We start from the raw sequence: 20,596 nt of genomic DNA, 5'->3' as shown, positions 1-20,596 counted from the left end.
CCATCACTGCCAAGGCTGCTGGAAGAGAAGGACAAACATGATAGGAGCTGTGAGATCTCCAATGTAATGTAGAGGGTTCTCTGGGGCAGATGACAGCACTGGACCCAATGAGATAAACTTGCCAGGAAATACAGATTAATTGTCATCCCAGGTCTGTTGTGCAGAAATTTGTCTCCTTTTTCACTGAGAGTTTTAAAAGAAATATAGTCAGAACATGATGATTTGAAAGTGCATTCTAAAAGTACATTTTCCTAAAAATTGAGTGGGTTTTGTGTGACCCTTCCTTTTCCAAGCCAGAGGTTTGTGACATTGCTGCACACACAGATTCTCAGGAACAGAAAATGACCAAGGTCTTGGTTTCTCAGCCTTAAGTGCAGGTGGAAGACTTTTTAAGTAACACGACTACTTCTTTCCATCATTAGATTTAAAGCTATTGATACAATATATCTTTAGAAATATCTAGCACATTATCTACAGTAATTTATTAGATAACAATTAAAGGAGATATCCTTGGTATTTTTCAACTCTGGCATGACTTGACAAATTAAAAATTGGAGAAAATAATTTTAAACAAAATAAGGAAAGTACTTTGAAGTGAAATCACACTTGGCAGTTATCTATTCCTCAAGGATCGCAGGTTATTTCAGTCTTCATTAATAATTAAATTTTAACACCTTTGTGCATCACAATTGATAAACAGAAATGTAAGTACGTTAATCAGCATGCCAAAAGTAATGCTAGAACTGTATAAAGCTCACAGGGAAACAGCTCTTATTCATGAGAATATAACTCTGGTCTTTTTAATATCCTGAATTAACACTTTGTCATAGTATGCAATATCAACATCCATGGTTAGAGACATTATCTTTAGTTGGTATGCTGATAGAAAGAACTTGTCAGATATTATCCCAAACAAAGCATGCTATGTACTCTCTAGGACAGGTCTGTGTTTATTCTGATCTTCTTCTATTATAGCAAAACTTTAAAGTTGGTTAAAAAATATTAATATAATTCTGTTACTCTTGAAACAACTTATTAGTGGTAGCCTGCGTATCAATATTGTGAAAAATCTGTAGGTTGCCTCTATGCCTGCCTCAGCTCTATCGGTTGGTGTGTAATAATGAACATCTTTCAGACATTTTTGTTGAACTGTGTGATAAATCAGTTTTTTAGATGTTTTCAGGTAAAAAACACTGGCTAAGACTATGACATTGGTTACACTTGGTAAAACACTGCAGAAAAACTGGTGTGCCTGAAGAAGATTGCATTGGAAAGAGAGGCACTGTTATCTGGGGTTTCCCATGTAATGGTTGCTCTGTCATGAAGATAAATGCACAATGATAACCCCAAGCAAGTCTGTGTGCAGCAATAAATATTGTTGATGAAAACTAGCATGAAGCAACTAATAGCTTTAATTATTTGATACATTAATTTATTCGTTCTTATTTTTGCAGAGTGCTACATGCCAGCTGTTTGAATCATCTTATTGGTATTCTGATGAAAAGAGTGGAAAAGTAAAGCATTGCACCAATTAAAATCCCTCTCACAAGAGAGCATGTTATCATCTGGTATATCTCAGACAGGAATTATGATATAAAAATCTGCCTGTTGAATTCATTTTTTAATTTTAATGTCATACAAAAATAGACAACAGGTAATATTTTTATAGGTCAGGTGAAGCAGAGTGGATAAAAGATTTGCATATCTTTACTGTGTACCTTATGTATGAATATGAAGCAGCTGAAGTTCTGATAGGTGAGATTAGAAGGAGATAAAATACACAACATTGGTATTTGAGATTGCATAAGATGATTAAATACTGACAATCACATATGACAATTGGACAAGATTGCATAGTCCTTTTTTAAACTACATGGTTTAGAAACCTTTTTAAAGCTGACTGTCAGCAAACTCCCCTGGAAACAATAATCAACTCTGCTGTTGCATTTATCTAATCAGCAGCGCAATGTAATAAATAGAGCAGGAATTCACAGGACCTGCATCATTCCCTCCTTTTGTTTGCACAGGCAAACAAAAGGAGGGAACTCATTGGACTTTCCTTGGCATCAACTTACCCATTGTTCACTAGCAATAAGAAGTTTTACTCTGAATAGCTTTGACACCTATAGGGAAGTGTTTTTATTCCCATTCTAAAGTTGGCTCAGCAAAAGCACTCTGCAGCATTTCATTCACACTCAAAACAATAAATCAATGTAGATTCATTCAGAAAGATCTCCTGATTCACAGCATTGTTACTTGAACAAAAAACCCCATCCCTCACTTCATATGTGTTGTAGGAATTATGCAAATCTTTTACCTTTGTCTTTGCATTGTAACCAATGTTCACACAAATTCAGAATGTTCATCTCCTGAGAGATTCTACACCATTAACTTTACACACTGGTGCTTTTGTATCCTGTAGGAGAACACTGTCCTGATATCTTAAACCTTTCTTTTGGCAAATGCACACAGAAGGAATATATAATGACATGTAGATACAAAGTTGGCTTTACCTTTCCTTGTGGTCACTGTAAAAGAGCTGATCAGTCATACTTCCATTTAGTTACGTACCCATCCCACTTTAATACCCTTGATAATTACTGCAGTGCAGTTAAAGATCGTTGGTGCTTCCATTACAAATGCTGGGTTTATGTAGTTTAGAAGTTGATCATAACATGTATTTCCAGTAGGGTTTTTTTTCAATTGTTCAAAAGCTCCCATGCAATTGGCTTTCAGACAAATGAAAGCCAAATGTGAGAAGAAAGTTTGCAACTTTCAAATTATTTTAGATTACAAATAACTTTAGGATAGCAGTAATTATTAATAGAAGCCACCAACAACACATTCTGTCACTCTTTTACCCCTTCCCTAAAAAAATTTAGGAAAACACTTACTAAAATTATTCTAATCCCCTAAATCATTGGGGAAATATTTTCAGTTGTGATTAGCTTGCCTTTGGTTTTGCTGCCAAATACAGTAACAAGTGTTTGGGGCTATTTAATAGATTTTCAAAGCCTTCAGTGTAGTGTTCACTGGGAAGAATAGCCAAAAGAGAAACTATTTTCTCTGCAAACAAAGACAAATGCTTTGCATTCTTTTGTGCCCATAACATTATTCCAAATCAAACACCTTAGCAGCCAAGGATGCAAGAACATTTAGCTTTTTATATAATTCATAATCATGTATTTGAATTGCTGACCTTCGCAAGATCCTGCTTTGGTTTGTTTTCCAGACTTTCTCCTGTGGTTTTGTGCTCTGTAAAAGCAATACTTGTTGCAGGTCTGTTTCATAATTCTTGGGAAAACCAAGTTCCAAGAAAATCCCGTTGTTGCACATGAAGTAGAAAACGCTGCTGTGCAGGCAAGGTCACCCTGCCAGCCCTTTGGACAGGACTGAGGTGGCCGTAGATGTCTCAGGAGGAACAGCAGCTGGGCGCTCCCAAATGAGCCCAGAGCAGGACAGGAGGGGCGAGGACAGCAGGACAGGAGTTTCCCTGCACACAGTCCCCCAGGCCAGGGCAGCAGAGCAGCTCCAGTGGCAGCCACGGGGTCAGGCACAGTCTGCAGAGCTCAGCTGGAGCAGGGAAGCTCTGCCTCAAATGGGAATCTGTAGCAGGCTGAGGCTGCCAGCAGAGCAGGGCCCAGGAGCCCCTGGCAGCACTGCTCCCCAGTGACAGCCCCCAGAGCCCCTGGCAGCACTGCTCCCCAGTGACAGCTCCCCAGAGCCCCTGGCAGCACTGCTCCCCAGTGACAGCCCCCAGAGCCCCTGGCAGCACTGCTCCCCAGTGACAGCCCCCAGAGCCCCTGGCAGCACTGCTCCCCAGTGACAGCCCCCAGAGCCCCTGGCAGCACTGCTCCCCAGTGACAGCCCCCAGAGCCCCTGGCAGCACTGCTCCCCAGTGACAGCTCCCCAGTGACAGCCCCCAGAGCCCCTGGCAGCACTGCTCCCCAGTGACAGCCCCCAGAGCCCCTGGCAGCACTGCTCCCCAGTGACAGCCCCCAGAGCCCCTGGCAGCACTGCTCCCCAGTGACAGCCCCCAGAGCCCCTGGCAGCACTGCTCCCCAGTGACAGCTCCCCAGAGCCCCTGGCAGCACTGCTCCCCAGTGACAGCTCCCAGAGCCCCTGGCAGCACTGCTCCCCAGTGACAGCCCCCAGAGCCCCTGGCAGCACTGCTCCCCAGTGACAGCCCCCAGAGCCCCTGGCAGCACTGCTCCCCAGTGACAGCTCCCCAGTTACAGCCCCCAGAGCCCCTGGACACACCTGCCAGCTTCATGTACATGTCTGAAGTGACTTCTGGAAAGCCAATGGCAGTAGCTGCTTGTATTTAGGGAACCAAATCCCATCCCCCAATTCATAAGGCCTTTTGTTGACTTCATCTTTTGCATCTGAGCGCTTTTTGTGCTTAACTAGTTTTACTGATAGTGGTTACATCTAAACCCTGCCCTTGCTGTTGGCAATAGAAAAAATAAACAAAAAAACCAACAACAACTCTGGAGTTATAACTGCTTCTTTTCCTAGTTAAGGGAAGAGACAACAGGTCATGTAAGAATGTTCATTTTTTTCCAGGCAGAGAGGAATAATGGCACTGCAGCTTCCAGCTTTGTAAGTGAAATATGAATGATAGGGGCATGTAGTCCCTTCTGAGCAACTAAAGCTGATATGTAGTTTATTGCTCTCCTGAGATTACCCTAAAGTATGATCAGGGTCATACCAATTCAGTGGTGCTCCTTTATAAGCAAAGCAATAAAAAAAATAGGGAAATTTTTCTTCCCCCCACTTTGGGAATCATCCTCTTTTGTACAAGGATGAAATTAGAACGATCAAAATTGGAAAACCAAAAGGTTAAATCATTCATTTCCTGAAACCATGGAAGATTGAAAGGTATCATTTCAACTATAATTCTTAGATAACTAAATCTGGATTTGTTTTCATCCATCTTAATACACAATTGTGCGGTTTTACCAAAGCTACTATGGCTATCATGTATGAGTATCAATTCCAAAATTCAGCTTTTCCTCGTGTCCTTTTGACAGGTTAGATGTATTTCTTCTCATTATTCTTTATTAATTAAACCCAAGGATTTTAGATTAAGAATAGAGATGAAAAATGAGAAAGCACAGATACAACCTGTGAAAAACAGTAACTTTCTACCTCTGCTATCCTCATACCATGGTTAAAAACCCCCACATATTCTGTACAGGATTTTGCACTTTCAGTGGTGAGAGATAATCAACTAAGCTTACCCATGTGGATGCTAGGATAAATTACTGCCTATCTGTAGGAGAGAGGAATCACCATCCATTCTCTGGCTGTGTGCTGGGCAGAACTCTGAGTAATAGCTACATTTTCTTGTAGAAACTCTGAAGACTTCACCTGCAATTTGATTAGAACTGGCTTGGCTTTGAACTGCCTGTTGTGCAGAAAAAACAGAAATTATATGTAGGCAAACAATCTAAAAATTCTACTGGAAATTTTCAGTGAACACAGTATCTCCATTACTCCCCTATTCATTTACTCTCTGATAACTTAATAAAAGCGGTTTGATAAAAAATCAAGTGTCATTTCAATTGTGCTTCTAACAGGCATTTCTAAGACAAGTCAAGATGGAGATGTCTGCCTTTAGAAACGACTCTCGCTTGGTCAATGTTTATTTCCTTGTATTGCTGGCAGTATAATTAATCACAACATTGTTTCAACTTTGCACCAGAGATCTTTGTATTAATGTTTGTCATTTTGTGACCATAATTTTGACACAGTAAGATATGCTTTAGGCTTGTACTTGTCTGCAGTGATTTATTTTGTCTTAGCTTAAGAATGTGCTTTGGTAGAGAAGTGCAAACCAGTTTTATTTTCATGCTATCAAATCATCTGCCTTGTCTTGATGGTATCCTAAGATAGTTTTACTACTACAACAAATGATGAATGAGTGTCACTTCCAAGCAAAGAAATTATTATGAATATCTCATTTATAAGAACAGTAGCTGTTTTTCATATCAGGTATGTTTGTGGATTCAAAGCACTGAAGAAGTCTGATCAACACTGACACATATTCACAGCAGTAAAACATTTTAAAGCCATTTGGCAGTAATGTAAACGGTAACAATAAATTAAATTCTAAACATTAGAATAAAATAAGTAAAATGAGTCCTTCTAATTGGAAGACAGGCAGGGGAAGAAATCTCAGTGACAAAGTCTTCATCTCAGTTATTACTCACTGGTTATTCAAATGAGTAAGATACTTAAGCTATAAAAACCTGAAGTATTGTCATGTTCTGTGCAACACGAACTGTAAGAGCAGCAGCTGTAACCTTTCAGGAGAAGCCTGACTACTGTTTTCCCCATGCCCTTACATCCTCTTACCTGACTTATGAGATTTCACCCATGTAGCACAGAAGTCAGTGGAATTCCATGTAGACGTATTCAACACACAGCAATTATATATTGTATTATTATATACAATTATATATTGTATTTTCAGGATTTTTTTCCCAAATACTGAAGGTATTCATTGCTGACTGTGGCAATTTGAAATATTTTGATTGCAGTCATTTATGTTCAACTGGAACGTGCAACTGGGTACAGCTGAAAAGAATTTGACACCTTTACATTCAAATGAGACTAAGTCTTTTGCATTCCTCAATTCCATTTCTGCCTATTTGACAAATTGTGGGGAAAATGTTGCTAATACTGTCACAACTGCAGAGGTTTTCTAGCTATATATGTATGTGCAGATGCTCACATTCTCATCAGGCATACACACAAGCTTCATTCACTGCAATTTCTTTTATATTTTGAGATTGTTTTTACCATTTATTGATAAAACTATCACAGATTTAGAGAATAATGCATGTTAGTTACAGGGTCCTCATAGTATTCACAGGAACTAATTCTGCATTTGACAAGAAATCGCTTCTGCTTGGCCTGGATTTACTGTACTTATTTATGCAGTGAGATGAAACCTTCCAATTTTTTCATGGCATTTCAATGTGCTGTTCAGTGTCTATATATAGACAGCCACTGCATATGTTGGAGCTACCTATAAACATCATTACTGAAAACATGGGTTTCACTATGCTGGGTTTTTACTCACTTATGCACAGACAGAATATTCTGTTAGCATGTGTGCTGAAATCTTCATCATTCATGAGTTCAAGTAATATTCTTTACTAAATAGGAAGCACCAAGGCTACAAATGCATTAGAGAAAAAACCAGACAAGAATAATTTCTTTAGCCATGAGACCTGCATGCTCTCAAAATTATGAGCAATGGATGGAATCCAAGGTCAAAAATTCAGTGGTGCTAGTAACAAAAACCACAGACAAACAGTATGGAAAATTCACTGCAGCAGAAGTCAGGGCAAAGCTTGCATCAGTGCTTTAGAAAAGACAAATATGTTGTGTAATATATTCAGAGCTGTCAACCCAGCAAACCTGTCCAGGGACTGTGATACTCATGATCTGGGAGACAAAAAGGAGGAAAGTGAAGGGATGGTTTTAAAAAGAGAGAGAGGGAGAGAAAAGTCTGTAACAAATGATGTGACAAAAGGCGCACACTGAAGGGAAATAGTGATAGAAGCAAACATAGGAAACATTGTTGGAAATTTAAGTCTTAAGAATTCAAGAAAGGAAGCAAGGACTGATCATAAAAACTTTTCTTTAATAACATTAATGATCTTTATGTTGTTCCCACAAAGAAAATTTCATCATAAATCCATATTTTGATGCAGAAAGAGAATACAATCAAAAAAATGTGTCAATAGCCTGTCCCACCTGAACAAGATGCTGCTGTAGGCAAGCTGTACAGAAATTAAGGTAGCACAAAGAAAGGTAGAAATGTTATTATCTTCCCTCTTGGATGGCCTTTAGGAAAGACAGGAGTGTAGAAGAAACTGTATTTAAGGTCTGTAGCACCTTGTTCTGTCTGGGCAGCAGACAGAACCTAAGGCCCTGGGCATGTGCTCTGCAGCTGCCCAGACACAGCAACAGAAGGTCCTCAAGCCAAGAGCACAAGGCTGTGCCAGGTGCCCCCCCAGACTGAAGACAGCAATCCCTGCATTTCTTCTTCTCTGCCTCTGTTGCTGCCTCAGAACTAAAATCAGTCAGAGCTGTCTAACTCTTTTCTTTCAAGAAGCTGCAAAGATATTAAAGTTGAGTTTTGGAGAGACTCGGGAATTTTCATGTATTATTCAGATTTGAACATTTAAGAGGAAAGTAGTAATTTGTCAAACAGCTGTGTTACTCACAATATTTCATTTAATGCCCAGTATAAATTCTGTGAAACACTAGCACATTTATGGCAGGCTAAGACTATCCCTTGAGCCGGCTCAAAGATGAGTATTTTCCCTTGTTTTCCTTTTTTGTTCCATTCCCAAATTCATTAACATTGCAATTAAAGATCAAGAATAGTTTGTGCATAGCACAAACTAGCAAAGCATGTTGTGCCTTCTTTTCTGTCTTCTTTGTGAAGTGCTTTAAGGATCCTATAACTGAATCATAGTTAGATTGCAAATTGATGAATTATGAGAATAATGTTAAAACCATTTTCTTTAGTTTACTTTAAATATTTCACTTCATGCAGTAGCACAGATCTGGAGACTGTGCTCAGAAACATCCCTCAAAAAGGCCTGCGAAGCTCTCCAAAACAAATGAGATTCCTGTTTAGGTTGATAAGTGACCAGTTTGGTGTTCTGGCTTCTAAGTAAGGAGGATATGCCAGCAAATCCACAGCTAGTTCAGCCACACAGGTCTTAACAGTCTACAATGTGATGACTTCAGAATTAAGTCTTTTACTTGTGTCACTTCTCCATGTTTCATTCTTTGGTCAGAACTTGGTATCTGATGCCATTCAGATAATCATTAGTCAATACTAAAGTTTTCAAAGTAATCATGACCATACTTTCAGAAAGGTTAAAATGGTATTAGAGTGGGTCATAATAAAATTAAAACAAAATTGGCAACAAGTAATGGGATTCCATAACATTTCCAGATTTTTTTCATATAATTTCCAGCTCACAATTGCTATCTGCATGATACATATATGTGCATACATGTCTGTGTGCAAGAGAAAGAGAAGCACAAAATTAGGAAAGCTGTGACAATACAAGATCAACAATTCCAGAATTTTCAGCTATTTTGCTGAGAACAATAAAACCTACCTGCATTCCTGTGGGCAAACATTTAAAACATTCATATAAGAAAAACTATGAAGCTTTTGATCCATCCCTTCTTTAAGCACATTTCAAAAACTTCCTAATGAGAAAGAAATGGTCTGATTTAGAAATCGGCATCTATAGCATTGTATCCAGAATTTTGTAGATGGATGGCAGAATTTTGTGTCAGGCAGAACAGCCAGCACGGAGCAAAGTATCTCTTCAGCCCCTCATCTCCACTCACCTACAACTATAGACCAGATCTGGGCTAAGGATCTCTTCAAATAACAGGCTGTAGTACGCAAAACAAATTTTAAAATAGGAAAGATATTTGTTTTATAATACATTTTTAAAAATATGGTTTACTTAATACTTGAGAAAATTTGGATAAATTATTCCAGGCAAAATGTGAAGCGAAACATCTCCTCTGCTGGTTAAGAAGTGGCATTTAGTGAACTGTTGAGTCCCACTGAGTTTGTCAAGGCAAACAAGGATGTGTATTGATGGGGCAGATATTTCACAATTTTCACTGCCTGAACTGTAGGAAGCATCCCAGCAATGAGTAGTCCAGAACATGCAGCTCCAGTAGCTGTACCATCAGATAAAGTACTTCGATTTTGCATATTAAGATGACTAAATATATATAATCGAAATAATAAAGTCAACCTCAAAGATACATACCCTCAGTTATAAGAGATTTAATGCAAATATTGACTGTATTAAAATACAGTTAATTTTTTCTGCCTCTTACCATGGTATTTTTTGGGTTGTTAATCTCATCACATTTATTTGGTGGGGACTTACTGTTTCTTACACATTTTTTCTAAAGTATGAGTAGAACATTAAAATTCAGACATAGAATCATCAACAAAATGTGTTGTTGTACCTTAATATTCAATTTTTTCCATTGCAATTCAGAAACTGGACAACAGTATTAAATCCATAGCTCTTAGTAAAAACCTTTGACTGCTAAAGGACTCAGTAAAAAAAATTAATGATTTACTGGTTCCTCTTAATTGCATCTACAAGTTTCCAACACATTGCATTATTTGGCCCACTTGAGTGCAGAAGATCAGAAAGCAGCTATTGGAGAGACCTTCTAGGGTGAGAAAATTATTTTTCTGAAAGCAAGCCAGGACACATAAGATTACCAGTGGGGTTAGTGGTGCACAAAATTGTACAGATTTATGTAAAACTACACCACTTAAGAACCTGGACTATTTCACTTGTAGTTCTCATGATATTTGGACTGCTTTTAAAAGTAATTAATATTTGCAAAACTGTACTTCTTTGTAGGAATAAACAGTAATGTTTAAGATGAAATTAACAATACTTTCTCCATTCTGAATTATTTAGAGTATTTTAGGCTAAGGTACACATAAATATTCACATGATGTTGAGTCTGCTTCTTACTCAAATAATCTTTTCCCTAATTCTCCAAGTTAAAGCTTTTACTGTTACCTTCTACCTACATCATAGGTGCAAGTTCTTTACTAAAATTGCCTTGCTGTGGAAGGCAGGGCTGTAATCCAACACATATCATACTAGTGATATCATCTGAAATAAAACACAGATTGACACATTTAATTAGTATGTTGCTCATACCTCTGCATTGTCACTCATGAAATATTTGATTTTGTATTAAGCAATACAAAGTAAAGCTGTCAGCTTTTCAAATACTATAATATTATGCATGTCTAAAAGTTTTGCCTGTATTATTGTCTCCTAACTCCCTTGTCAAATCTGATTTCTGAAGTTATTATCAGGCTACAATATCTAAGATATCTGAGATAGCTTTAAGATGCCATATACCAAAGCAGCAAATCTAATTAGAATGAAATATTTGATCTATAATGGACATCACATTATCTTTTATTTCCACATGTCTGTACCCTATAATCCCCATCCAACAGCATGCTGAATTTCCTGCCTGTGCTTGCCTTATTTTTTTTGCACAATTTTTTCAGATCACTAATACATGTAGTTCTTGATTATAAAACCTTCCCTCTCATGCAGATCTTTTTACTTCAGCAAAGCCACATTGCATTTTTAACCACTGTTCGTGGTTTCCAAAAGCTCTAGACACATTGCCCCTTTCATATAGCACACACAACCTACAGTTCCAGTTCAGTAATAACAATGCAGACATTAGCACAAGGCACGTATTAAAATTCTTATTATTTCATTATTAAATAGTCCTTTATATAAAATTAATCAATACTTTAGTCAGTGGTGTTAAGTGAATTCGATGGTTTTCCAAGAATACAGTCTTTAGGGGAAAAAAAAGAATCCTAGTATTTGCAAAGGAAGAGTCCCTTATATGTCTCAGGAAGAGGAGGGAGGTGGAGCCTCAGTTCTGGTTCTGGTGAATTTCTGCTGAAAACAAACTTACACTGCTCTCTCTTCTGTCCCCCTTCCCCCGGTGTCTTGCAGCGAACGTGTGTGACAATGAGCTCCTGCACTGCCAGAACGGCGGGACCTGCATCAACAACGTGCGGTGCCAGTGCCCGCCGGCCTACACGGGCATCCTGTGCGAGAAGCTGCGCTGCGAGCGGGAGCCGGGCGGCTGCGGCGGCCGCAGCTCGGCCCCGGGCCGGGCGGGAGCGGGGCCCGGCCCGCGGCTCCTCCTGCTGCCGCTGCTGGCGCTGCTCGCGGCCCGCCCGCCCCGGGGCTGCTGAGGCCGCGCCTCGGGCCTCACACCCGGACTGTGCACGGCCCCGGGCCGCGGGAACGGGACAGAACCCCGGCGTTCGCCACTGGAATCCCTAAAGGAAAACACAGTCAAAATAACCACACGAACTAGGAAGGCCGAACTGAACTAAGCCATATCACTCAGTCACGGACAGGGCTGCGAGCGGACACTGCTCCCCTCTGCCTCCAGACACGCTGGCAGCCGCCTGCTCTGTCAGATCGATCGGCTGCGGGACTGACATGGCTTTGACAGCCCAGAACCCCAACGACATCCGCTCCTCCTCTCTGGTGCGCTCCTGTACCTCCGCCCGGTGTGTGGACTGACCAAACCAAGGCATTCTTTGCTGTCAGTGCATTGTGGGTATAAGGAAATCTGTAAAAGCTGCCATATTGGCCTGCTTCAGTCCCCGAATCCTTTCCAACCTGTGCTTTAGTGAACGTTGCTCTGTAACCCTTGTTGGTTGAAAGATTTCTTTGTCTGATGTTAGTGATGCACATGTGTAACAGCCCCCTCAATACAACTCGAGCCAGTCATATCCTTGTATACCTTAGCAGCACTGCATCAGTAAGATGCTGTGTTCACCTACTGTACAAGAGTGGCTATAGGACAAAAAGTGTATTTATCCTTTTGTATTCAAATGAAGTTATTTTTCTTGAAATAATGTACAATGTAGATTTTTTGTATTATTGCCTATTTGTGTTACCAGACAATTTATTAATGTATTTAATTCTAATCAGGTAAGAGAAAACTATTACTTTTTATTTAGTCCTTTTCTTTTTCCTTTCATTTAATTGTGCAGAGATTTCTCTGTATGGGCAACGTGCTGGCATCAAAGAATATCAGTTTACATATATAACAAGTGTAATAAGATTCCACCAAAGGACATTATAAATGTTTTCTTGTTGCTTTAACACTGGAAAATTTCAAAGAATAAAATTCCTGCATAAACAGTTCCAGTATGACTTACTGCTCTTTCTTAAGGCCTTTTTAGAAAGCAAACAAACAAAAAAAGTTTATGGTTTTACCATTCAGTATCTGGAGGAAACCCAGATTTAAAAGTGGAAATTACATCACAGCAATCTAATCTCGCTTTAATTTTACTGCTGTTACTTTGTGAACTTAAAATGTTAAGGGCATCATTTGCCCAAGGAAGATTTCATCAAATCTGAACCTTGAAAAAGCTCTGAAAAGTTCGCATCTTTGTTCTCTCAATTAATCACATACATTAAATTCCAAAACTAAATTCTAATATCATAGAAGCTAGTCTTTAATTCATTCCTTTTTTGTGGACTCTGGCAATAAGCAGATAGATCTACAGCTTACATTATTTCTCCAAAAGCTTCATTAAAAAGATATGTTTATATATGTACTATTCTGCTTAAGAAACTGCAAAAACAGCAGCAATCACAAAAAAGCACCAAGATTTAACTTTTAATAAAGTCAGATTTAATATTTAGAAAGACTGTCAAAATATACAGCAGCGAGTAGATAAAAAGTGCTGCTCCAGCAAATAAAGTTTGTTTCAAGTATCGCCCAAGGTGTAATAAATTCTTGTTACTGCCTTTTATTAGGCCAATTACTGAGTGTGACAGAAAAGAATAGCAGGACTAGAGAGGCAAGCCAAAACCACAGCAGTGTTTCAAAGTCCTGGGAAAAAAAAATTTCTGAAGGTAGCAGGACTGTGTGAATTCATTTCCTGGCAATTTTCATCATAATGGTTATAAATATTTTACCAACATAATAGCCTAGTGTAGAAAACAATTAATCAGCAAAAGAAAAACTCCTGAGAGAAATAAATTCTACCTGGCTGCCTCTTTCAAATGGTGAACTGCAGAATTTAGGGCACTGCTTTCTTGGAGAACCTCTTTCCGCTGAGGAAGCAAGTTTTGCAGGACAGAACCCAGCCTCCAAAAGTGGGTAGGGAAACCAGGTCTTCATTTCTAAAAAGAAATAGGATTCTAAAAGAATACTATAAAGATGCTGATGACATCAAGCTGCTGCCTCTTCAGGCTGTCGCCCTGACCCTCCATCATGTACCAAGTTTGCTGTTCACACTTGCACTCATTTGTGGGCTAAATAAGGTAAGGCAGAGAGCAATGGAGTGCTCTGCTGGTTGCCAGCCATGCCTACGTGAGATTGCAGGTATGTTTTAGAAGTATGTTCATGAAAACAGAAGAGGACACTGAGCAGACTCAGTGAGGAATATAAATGTTAATACAGGTGACATAACAGAGCTGGAGACTACCTAAAACTAAGTGGATTTCTGATATAAGACGGGGAATTAAAATTTTCTTCTATTACCACAGACCAATTCAGATTGTGTAATTATTGCAAAAGAAGTGCTTTAATTGTGATTATAAACTCAAGGCTTTGTGAAAGTGCTAAGTGAGCATGTTGTGCTCATTTGGTTAGAAGGGATTCTGCCAGCAGTGCTGAAGAGTAATGAATATAAGATCACAATCAACTTAGCTACATTTCAATTTCATATACTTGAGATCTTTTAAACCAGGGCAGAGTATATGGCTTTTCACGTATTTAGATACTATTTTGTGCATTTTATCCTCCTTTACCTGTTAATAAAATTACCATTTTTTACAGGAATACATTCAGTGGAAAAATCTTATCAACCGTGCTTTTCTTCAGCTTCATTATTTTTTCCTCTAAACTTTACTAAATGAAAATTTGAGTGTAAGTTTCTGCTACTGTATTCCAGGTATATTTCTAAAATTATGTGTGCATCTTTGAGAGCGATTACAGCGCTCAGCATTACTTTACCTGCAATCTTTTACTTAACTTGGTGTAAAATGAAGGCAGAACTTGTTCCCCACTTCAGAAGCTGTGAAAAACAACAGATTCCTTTTCCTGAGCATGCAGTAGGATCTCTCCATGATAACGTGCAGTCGCAGCATCTGTTTTATTTTTCACCAGAAAACATAGACCCCTTCCAACATATTGAGGTTTCTTGGACTGGGTATCCTCTCCCTGCAAATGCCTGTAAAATAGCAACACATTCATGATACTGAAAAAGGCCAACCCAATCCCTAGGCTACGATTTTGCTTCTGTATCAAAACAGCAAAAGAAACCTACTATGAAATTATAATTTTCTGCCTGATACTTCTTTCCTGGAAAGTTTCTGACCAGGCTTCAGATTGCTGAGTTGTCCAGATAACAGGTCAGAGTACAGTGACCCTAAAACTAGCACTCATCATAGATTTATTCAGTTATATTAGTTCCAGCTGCTTTGCTAAATCAGTCACTCCTAGTCAACTTGGTATTCCTGTGTTTGTACCTGGAGAATTGGTTCTGATCCCGGATCCACATGTTTAACATCTGAAAATGGGGCAAGGTGCTTCTCCCTGAAAATAGAACTGCAGATATTTCCACTTCACACCAACCATCTTTAACACAGGGAAGTTAAGAGAGAGGCACCTGTCTTCCTGCTACCTAATTGTTTCAAAAACAAACTATCCAAATGGAAAAAAAAATTTAGTCAAATGCAAATTGACCCCAGATGTTGCCTTCAAAAAAATAATTGATCTAATACTTTATTATGACGGAGCCACCAGTGAGAAGTTATTTCATGTAGTGAACAGGGAAAAAAAATAATGTGCAAAAGACTCTTCAAATTTAGAAAGAGTTCTTCTGCTTGCATATAATTTTATACATCTTTCTCATCACTCCAAGACACCAGGGGGATTTGTTATAACCTCATTGGGATTCTAGGTTTATTAAAACCATTGAATTAACTAGATTCATCCATGCGTGCAGTTTATTCACCTGAGAGAAATGTGAGTAATATTTTTCATAGAATATGCAAGACCAGATTTTCAGGCAACCTTCAGCCTAGCATTCATGTTTGTCCTTGCAAATGCAAAGTTACAGATGTAAATATTAAGACATAATTCATTCCCAAGAAAAACTGTACATTTAATTATTTATGGATGCAAACATTTATCCGCTACAATGCAGATCTAGTATTATAAATTAGAAATTTTATATTAACCAACAATACCTTTCCCACCCTCACAGAGTGTCAAAAAGAAGAGGCTATAAGTATATGCAAAACAAACAAGTAGAGAGGCAGCATTTTGCACCATATGGTGCATTTCATTTAATGAAATGAAAGTTCATCACCAGAGCAGTATGTTCACCAAGACACCATTTTGCCATAATACACAACAGATAAAATTCCAGTACAAAGCATATGTTTCCCTTAATTGTTTTCTGGCCATCATTATCTATACAGACACAAACATACCGACAATGAAATACTGCTTGAGACTTTTTACGGCCTCAAATAGAACAGGGAAGGCTAATTTATGCAACAGATTGTAAAGGCTTGGGGCTTGAGTTTCTGCACACATTGCTATCCAGTGCTCTTCTCTGAGGAGGACTGGGATAAAGATCACACCATGGGATGTATGGGAGGGAACCAAAGTGCCAGCCCAGTTAGGGAAAGCCTCCCAGCAGGGTGTGGGCCTGGAATGGGGACACGTCTCACATGGGGACACGGCAGGCACCACTCTCCCCTCAAAGCCTTGGCAGCTGTTTGCAGATGTGCTTGTGCCACTTCCAAGACACCTCCACCACACAGTGCTGCCCAGTGCAGCTGCTGGACACATGCTCAAGTCTACTGTTGCCACTGGAAATACACTTCTGGTATTAGAAGCAAACTGTTGAGAAACTGAAGTAATGGCAGTGTTTTCTAGGATGGCAAAGACGGGCAGAGATGGGTTCTGGGGCTATGCTTGTCTGCCTTGAGAAAATGGGACTGGTTTGGGATGAGTATTTTCCATTTCTCATATAGTGTAATTTTCACTCAAGTACTCTCTGCAAGTATTTGTGACATCCAAGAATAAATAAAATCTAATGTTTATATATATGAACATGACTTCTCATGAATTAACAAAAAAACCCCTCTGATCCTCTGATTTAGCTCCATTAAATTAATGTGTTTTTTTGAATAAATTTTTCTGGTTAGGATATTGTTTTGAGATTAACACATTCTCTGCATTCAGAAGTGCCACACCATTCCTCCATTAAACTACCTGATGAGATATAGATCATTCAGGCCCTTACCCTGACAGTTTGTGTAAGCCATATTCTAAGTTCCCTGGTTTTAAGAAGCCTTGATCTAGCTGACGCTTTCACATCTCTAAGTGGCTGTATTCAGTGTTACCTGAACAGATCAATGAAAACATTCCAAGCCTTGTACATCTACTGGGAACATGGCTCACCTTGCACCTGAAAATAATTGTAGATGCAAAAGTAGTGGCTGCTGCCTGTATTAGTTGTTTGCAGTTGACAATACCAAGAAATCTCCTTCAAAGGCTTGGGTCCCTTTGACTGGATTGTGCAAACACATTAAAAGAAAAAATGTATTTGCTTGGTATTAACTAAATAAATACAAGGTTAAGTCATTCTTACAAGATTCTAATGACACTCAAAGTGAAAGCACTTCCATTTATCACAAGTGAGATACTTCAAAAACTCTCAAAGATACAATAGGGCTAGACTTTTATTCTCTGTAGTCTGTAAATGTTCAGATACTTCAGGTATCTTTTAACAGAGATGAAGAGACTGATTCAGAGAGGTAAATTAAGTTGCCTGAAAGAGCCCAAGAAGCAGCTGGCAAAGCCAAGGAATAAATTCACCACATTCAAGCTTTGCAGCACAGCGAATGTGAATAGTGCTACACTACAAGAGTATTGAAAACTTCTTTGTAGCTTTGGTTACAACTACCACTATGTATAGCATTAGTATACACATAACATAGTATTTTGATGCATAACCTATATTTCTAATCAGAAAATACAACTTCACACCTCCTCATTTTACAATGAGGATCAAACCAAATTTGTTCTCACAAGTAACAAGCAAGACACAGATGTATCCTAAATGGTGTGAAATTATTCCTTGCCTGAACAGGTAACTATTCTTACTAACTTCATTCTTTCTTCACTTTATCAAGAATTATGAATACCGAGGTCATAAAAAAGATAGTATTCCTGTACTGGTATTTTAATGAGAATAAACAACATATAGTTGTTCGTAAATTAATGATAACAGTCATGGTTTTAACTATCATGATATCTCAAATTACTTTCTATAACTTAATAGTCATCATCTTAATTGCAGGAGAATTTAATGTATATACCAAAATGCACTAAAAAATTTAGGCAAGTACTCAAATAAATTATATTGTTTACTTGTTGCTGGTTTTACTGACTTTATGCAGAGCAAGTGTATTACATTCTTCTTTCAAAACTGACCTGCAAAATACATGTCCAGCTAAAAGCTATGTATGCCAAATACCAGTAAGCTAAAATATAACGACAGTCACATACAGAGGTTGAGATTCGCTCATCTAACAGCACTGAAAATCATTCACAGGAAATGCAATTCAAATATTAAACAAGGTTTTCAGCTTCACAGTGTAGAAACTTTAAAGGTTAAACACAGAAATGAATGTTGGAGCCCATGCAGCAGAAACAGGTTACTGAAGATGCAGACCAGCAAGATCAAGATGAAGCAGAACTAAAAGTGTTGTTCTTACTACTCATCAGACACAAATTTTACCTCAATGCAAACAGAAGTGTACATGAAAGGTACTGGAATCCAGAGGGAAACAAAGCAAAGTCCACTTTTATCAAGACTTACAGTATTGTAAAATGAGGAAAACCCAACACCAGGAAAAGAAAGAGAACATAAGCCATGCCCAGACTAAAAATATGCCAGATCTCAGGGAAAAGCCAGCCTAGGCACTACATACATGCTTACAAATCTGTAGGCACAGATTTTAGCATTGTAATCCCTTGATTTGGAAATCACAGAACTTGAGCCTCACACAGACAAGTCTTCACTTGAGGGTTTCCCCTTGTGTCTGGGTGATACTCTGCTCTCTTACCTGCTGGAAGAGCCCAGGCCCCTCAGCACCTCTGCTTTGTCTTTGCTCCAGCTGTTCACTTCACACAAGTCTGGCCATCTAGTCCAGATGTTCATGGAGCAGATGTTTTTTCCACACATCACAAGCCTGGCTCAGGCCATAGCACAGTAAGCACATTGCAGGAGGAATCCCCTTGCCTCAATCTGTGTAAAGCCAGCAGTTACATGGCTCTTTGCCACACACCTCTGAAATCTCTAAAAGTAATTTTTATGAGGACATAGAAAATTAAATGTGTTCAGAAGAGAATATTTTTCCTTCTATTGACATCTGCAGTCACCACATACAGGAAGGGACTGAAAGGCTCTGGATGCACTGACTCATTTGATGCATGTCTTGTTAACAGCTCTTAACTCTAATTACTGTTGCTTGGAAGGAGGGGGAGCTGACATGTATAACACCCTGGTAGTTACATTTATTATACTGCTTTCTTTTGCCATACTCCAGCTTGCTTTCTTTCTTCCCTCATGTCAGGGTTTTTTCTATGCCCTCATAAATTATTTTTCTTCCTTTGCTCTGCAAATCTCCCACAGGCACTAAGTAGGTGGATTGGTACCTATGAATTAATTTTGGCAGTGCTCCTCTGCCTTCCCAGATCTGATAGAGGCACAACGACTTGTACAATTCTCTCGTTGAGTAGGATGTAAGGAACGATGACTAAACTATGTAGATGGAGTGCTGAACAATTTTTTGACAGTTTTCTCATTTACTGACAATATCTAACATCAGAATATCTCCCAGACCGTACTGAGGTTAGCCTCATGACACTACTGCAAAGCAAGGAAGTATGTTATTTCCATTTTATTCGTAAGGACTGAAGCTTGAAGATGCTGAGAGACTTACAAACTCAATTACAGAAAAAGAGATTAATTTTGACACCTCGTCCACCGCAATAAGTACTGAGACCTACAGTTCCCTACTCCATCCAAATTACACAAATCTGAAGTTAAATAGCCGCCCATCTGCATCTTTTTGCCACCCACTTACTTCAGATTATCCCATCCAAGTCTATTTTACATTGCACCTCCCAAAACATTGGAGTTTCAATGTTGTGATATTTAACTCACACATGCAATTCTGCTGGTCTGTTTTTTTCTCTTTTGCACTTCAGTTCAAGACTAGAAAGAAACCACAAGTACTGTTTTGTGAAGGGATGTTATATATGAGTCAAAGTAATTGCAAGCATTTTAACAGTCTGATAAATTAAAAGACATGCATACAGAAAAACAGCGGAGCACTACAATTCTCTTCCAAAATAATGATATTATGGGTTTTCTTTTCCCCCTCCTTGTCTGATTTTTATTTAACTGGTTATATTAGAGCTCACATAATAATAATATTATGCCTTGATAAATACATATAATAGCTTTTATGACTTGAAATACCTATAGCTTAGGCATTTAATTTCTTCTAGGAATGTCTATATACTGACCCAATTAGATTTTGATACATAGATATTTCTTGCTTACTGGAAATCTGGTAGCAAAAAGACTCTACATCTTGAATAGGCTCATAAATATATATTGAATTTAATTTTTTAATACACAAAATCCATTTTCCTATTGTTTAGTTGTTTTGCTGACTGCTTGAGAGAAATATTTTCTCTAAATATTTTTGTTTTGTACAACTAATTAGTCCATAAATCAGTGTGTTGTAGTATGGCAGAGATTACCCTCAAGCCAATAGAGAGCAACTGATTGAATGTACTTACTTTCTTAGCAATTCAGCTATCTCCAATGTATCTGTATTTTCTTCTGCTGCTTTCAGACGTTATCTGGCCACTCTTTTCTCTCTTTCTGTTCTTCAAATGT

General features: G+C 38.6%; 1 protein-coding gene across 3 annotated transcripts in view; it reads left to right on the top strand.

Moving 5' to 3' along the window:
• NTNG1 (netrin G1) overlaps window positions 1–16,691 on the top strand; it is a 152,541-nt gene extending 135,850 nt beyond the window's left edge. For all 3 annotated transcript variants that reach the window (XM_054285581.1, XM_054285579.1, XM_054285580.1), the window contains one exon: window positions 11,583–16,691. In XM_054285581.1, coding sequence (XP_054141556.1) covers window positions 11,583–11,827 — 245 coding nt within the window. In that variant the 3' untranslated portion in view covers window positions 11,828–16,691. The remainder of the gene's footprint in view (window positions 1–11,582) is intronic.
• Window positions 16,692–20,596: the final 3,905 nt, after the last annotated feature.

This window comes from Melozone crissalis, unplaced genomic scaffold (assembly GCF_028551555.1).
Source record: "Melozone crissalis strain CALT ecotype California unplaced genomic scaffold, PUWL_Pcris_2 ptg000045l_1, whole genome shotgun sequence".
In the NCBI taxonomy this organism is placed as follows: Eukaryota; Metazoa; Chordata; class Aves; order Passeriformes; family Passerellidae; genus Melozone; species Melozone crissalis.
This window is presented reverse-complemented; position numbering and strand designations above follow the sequence as displayed.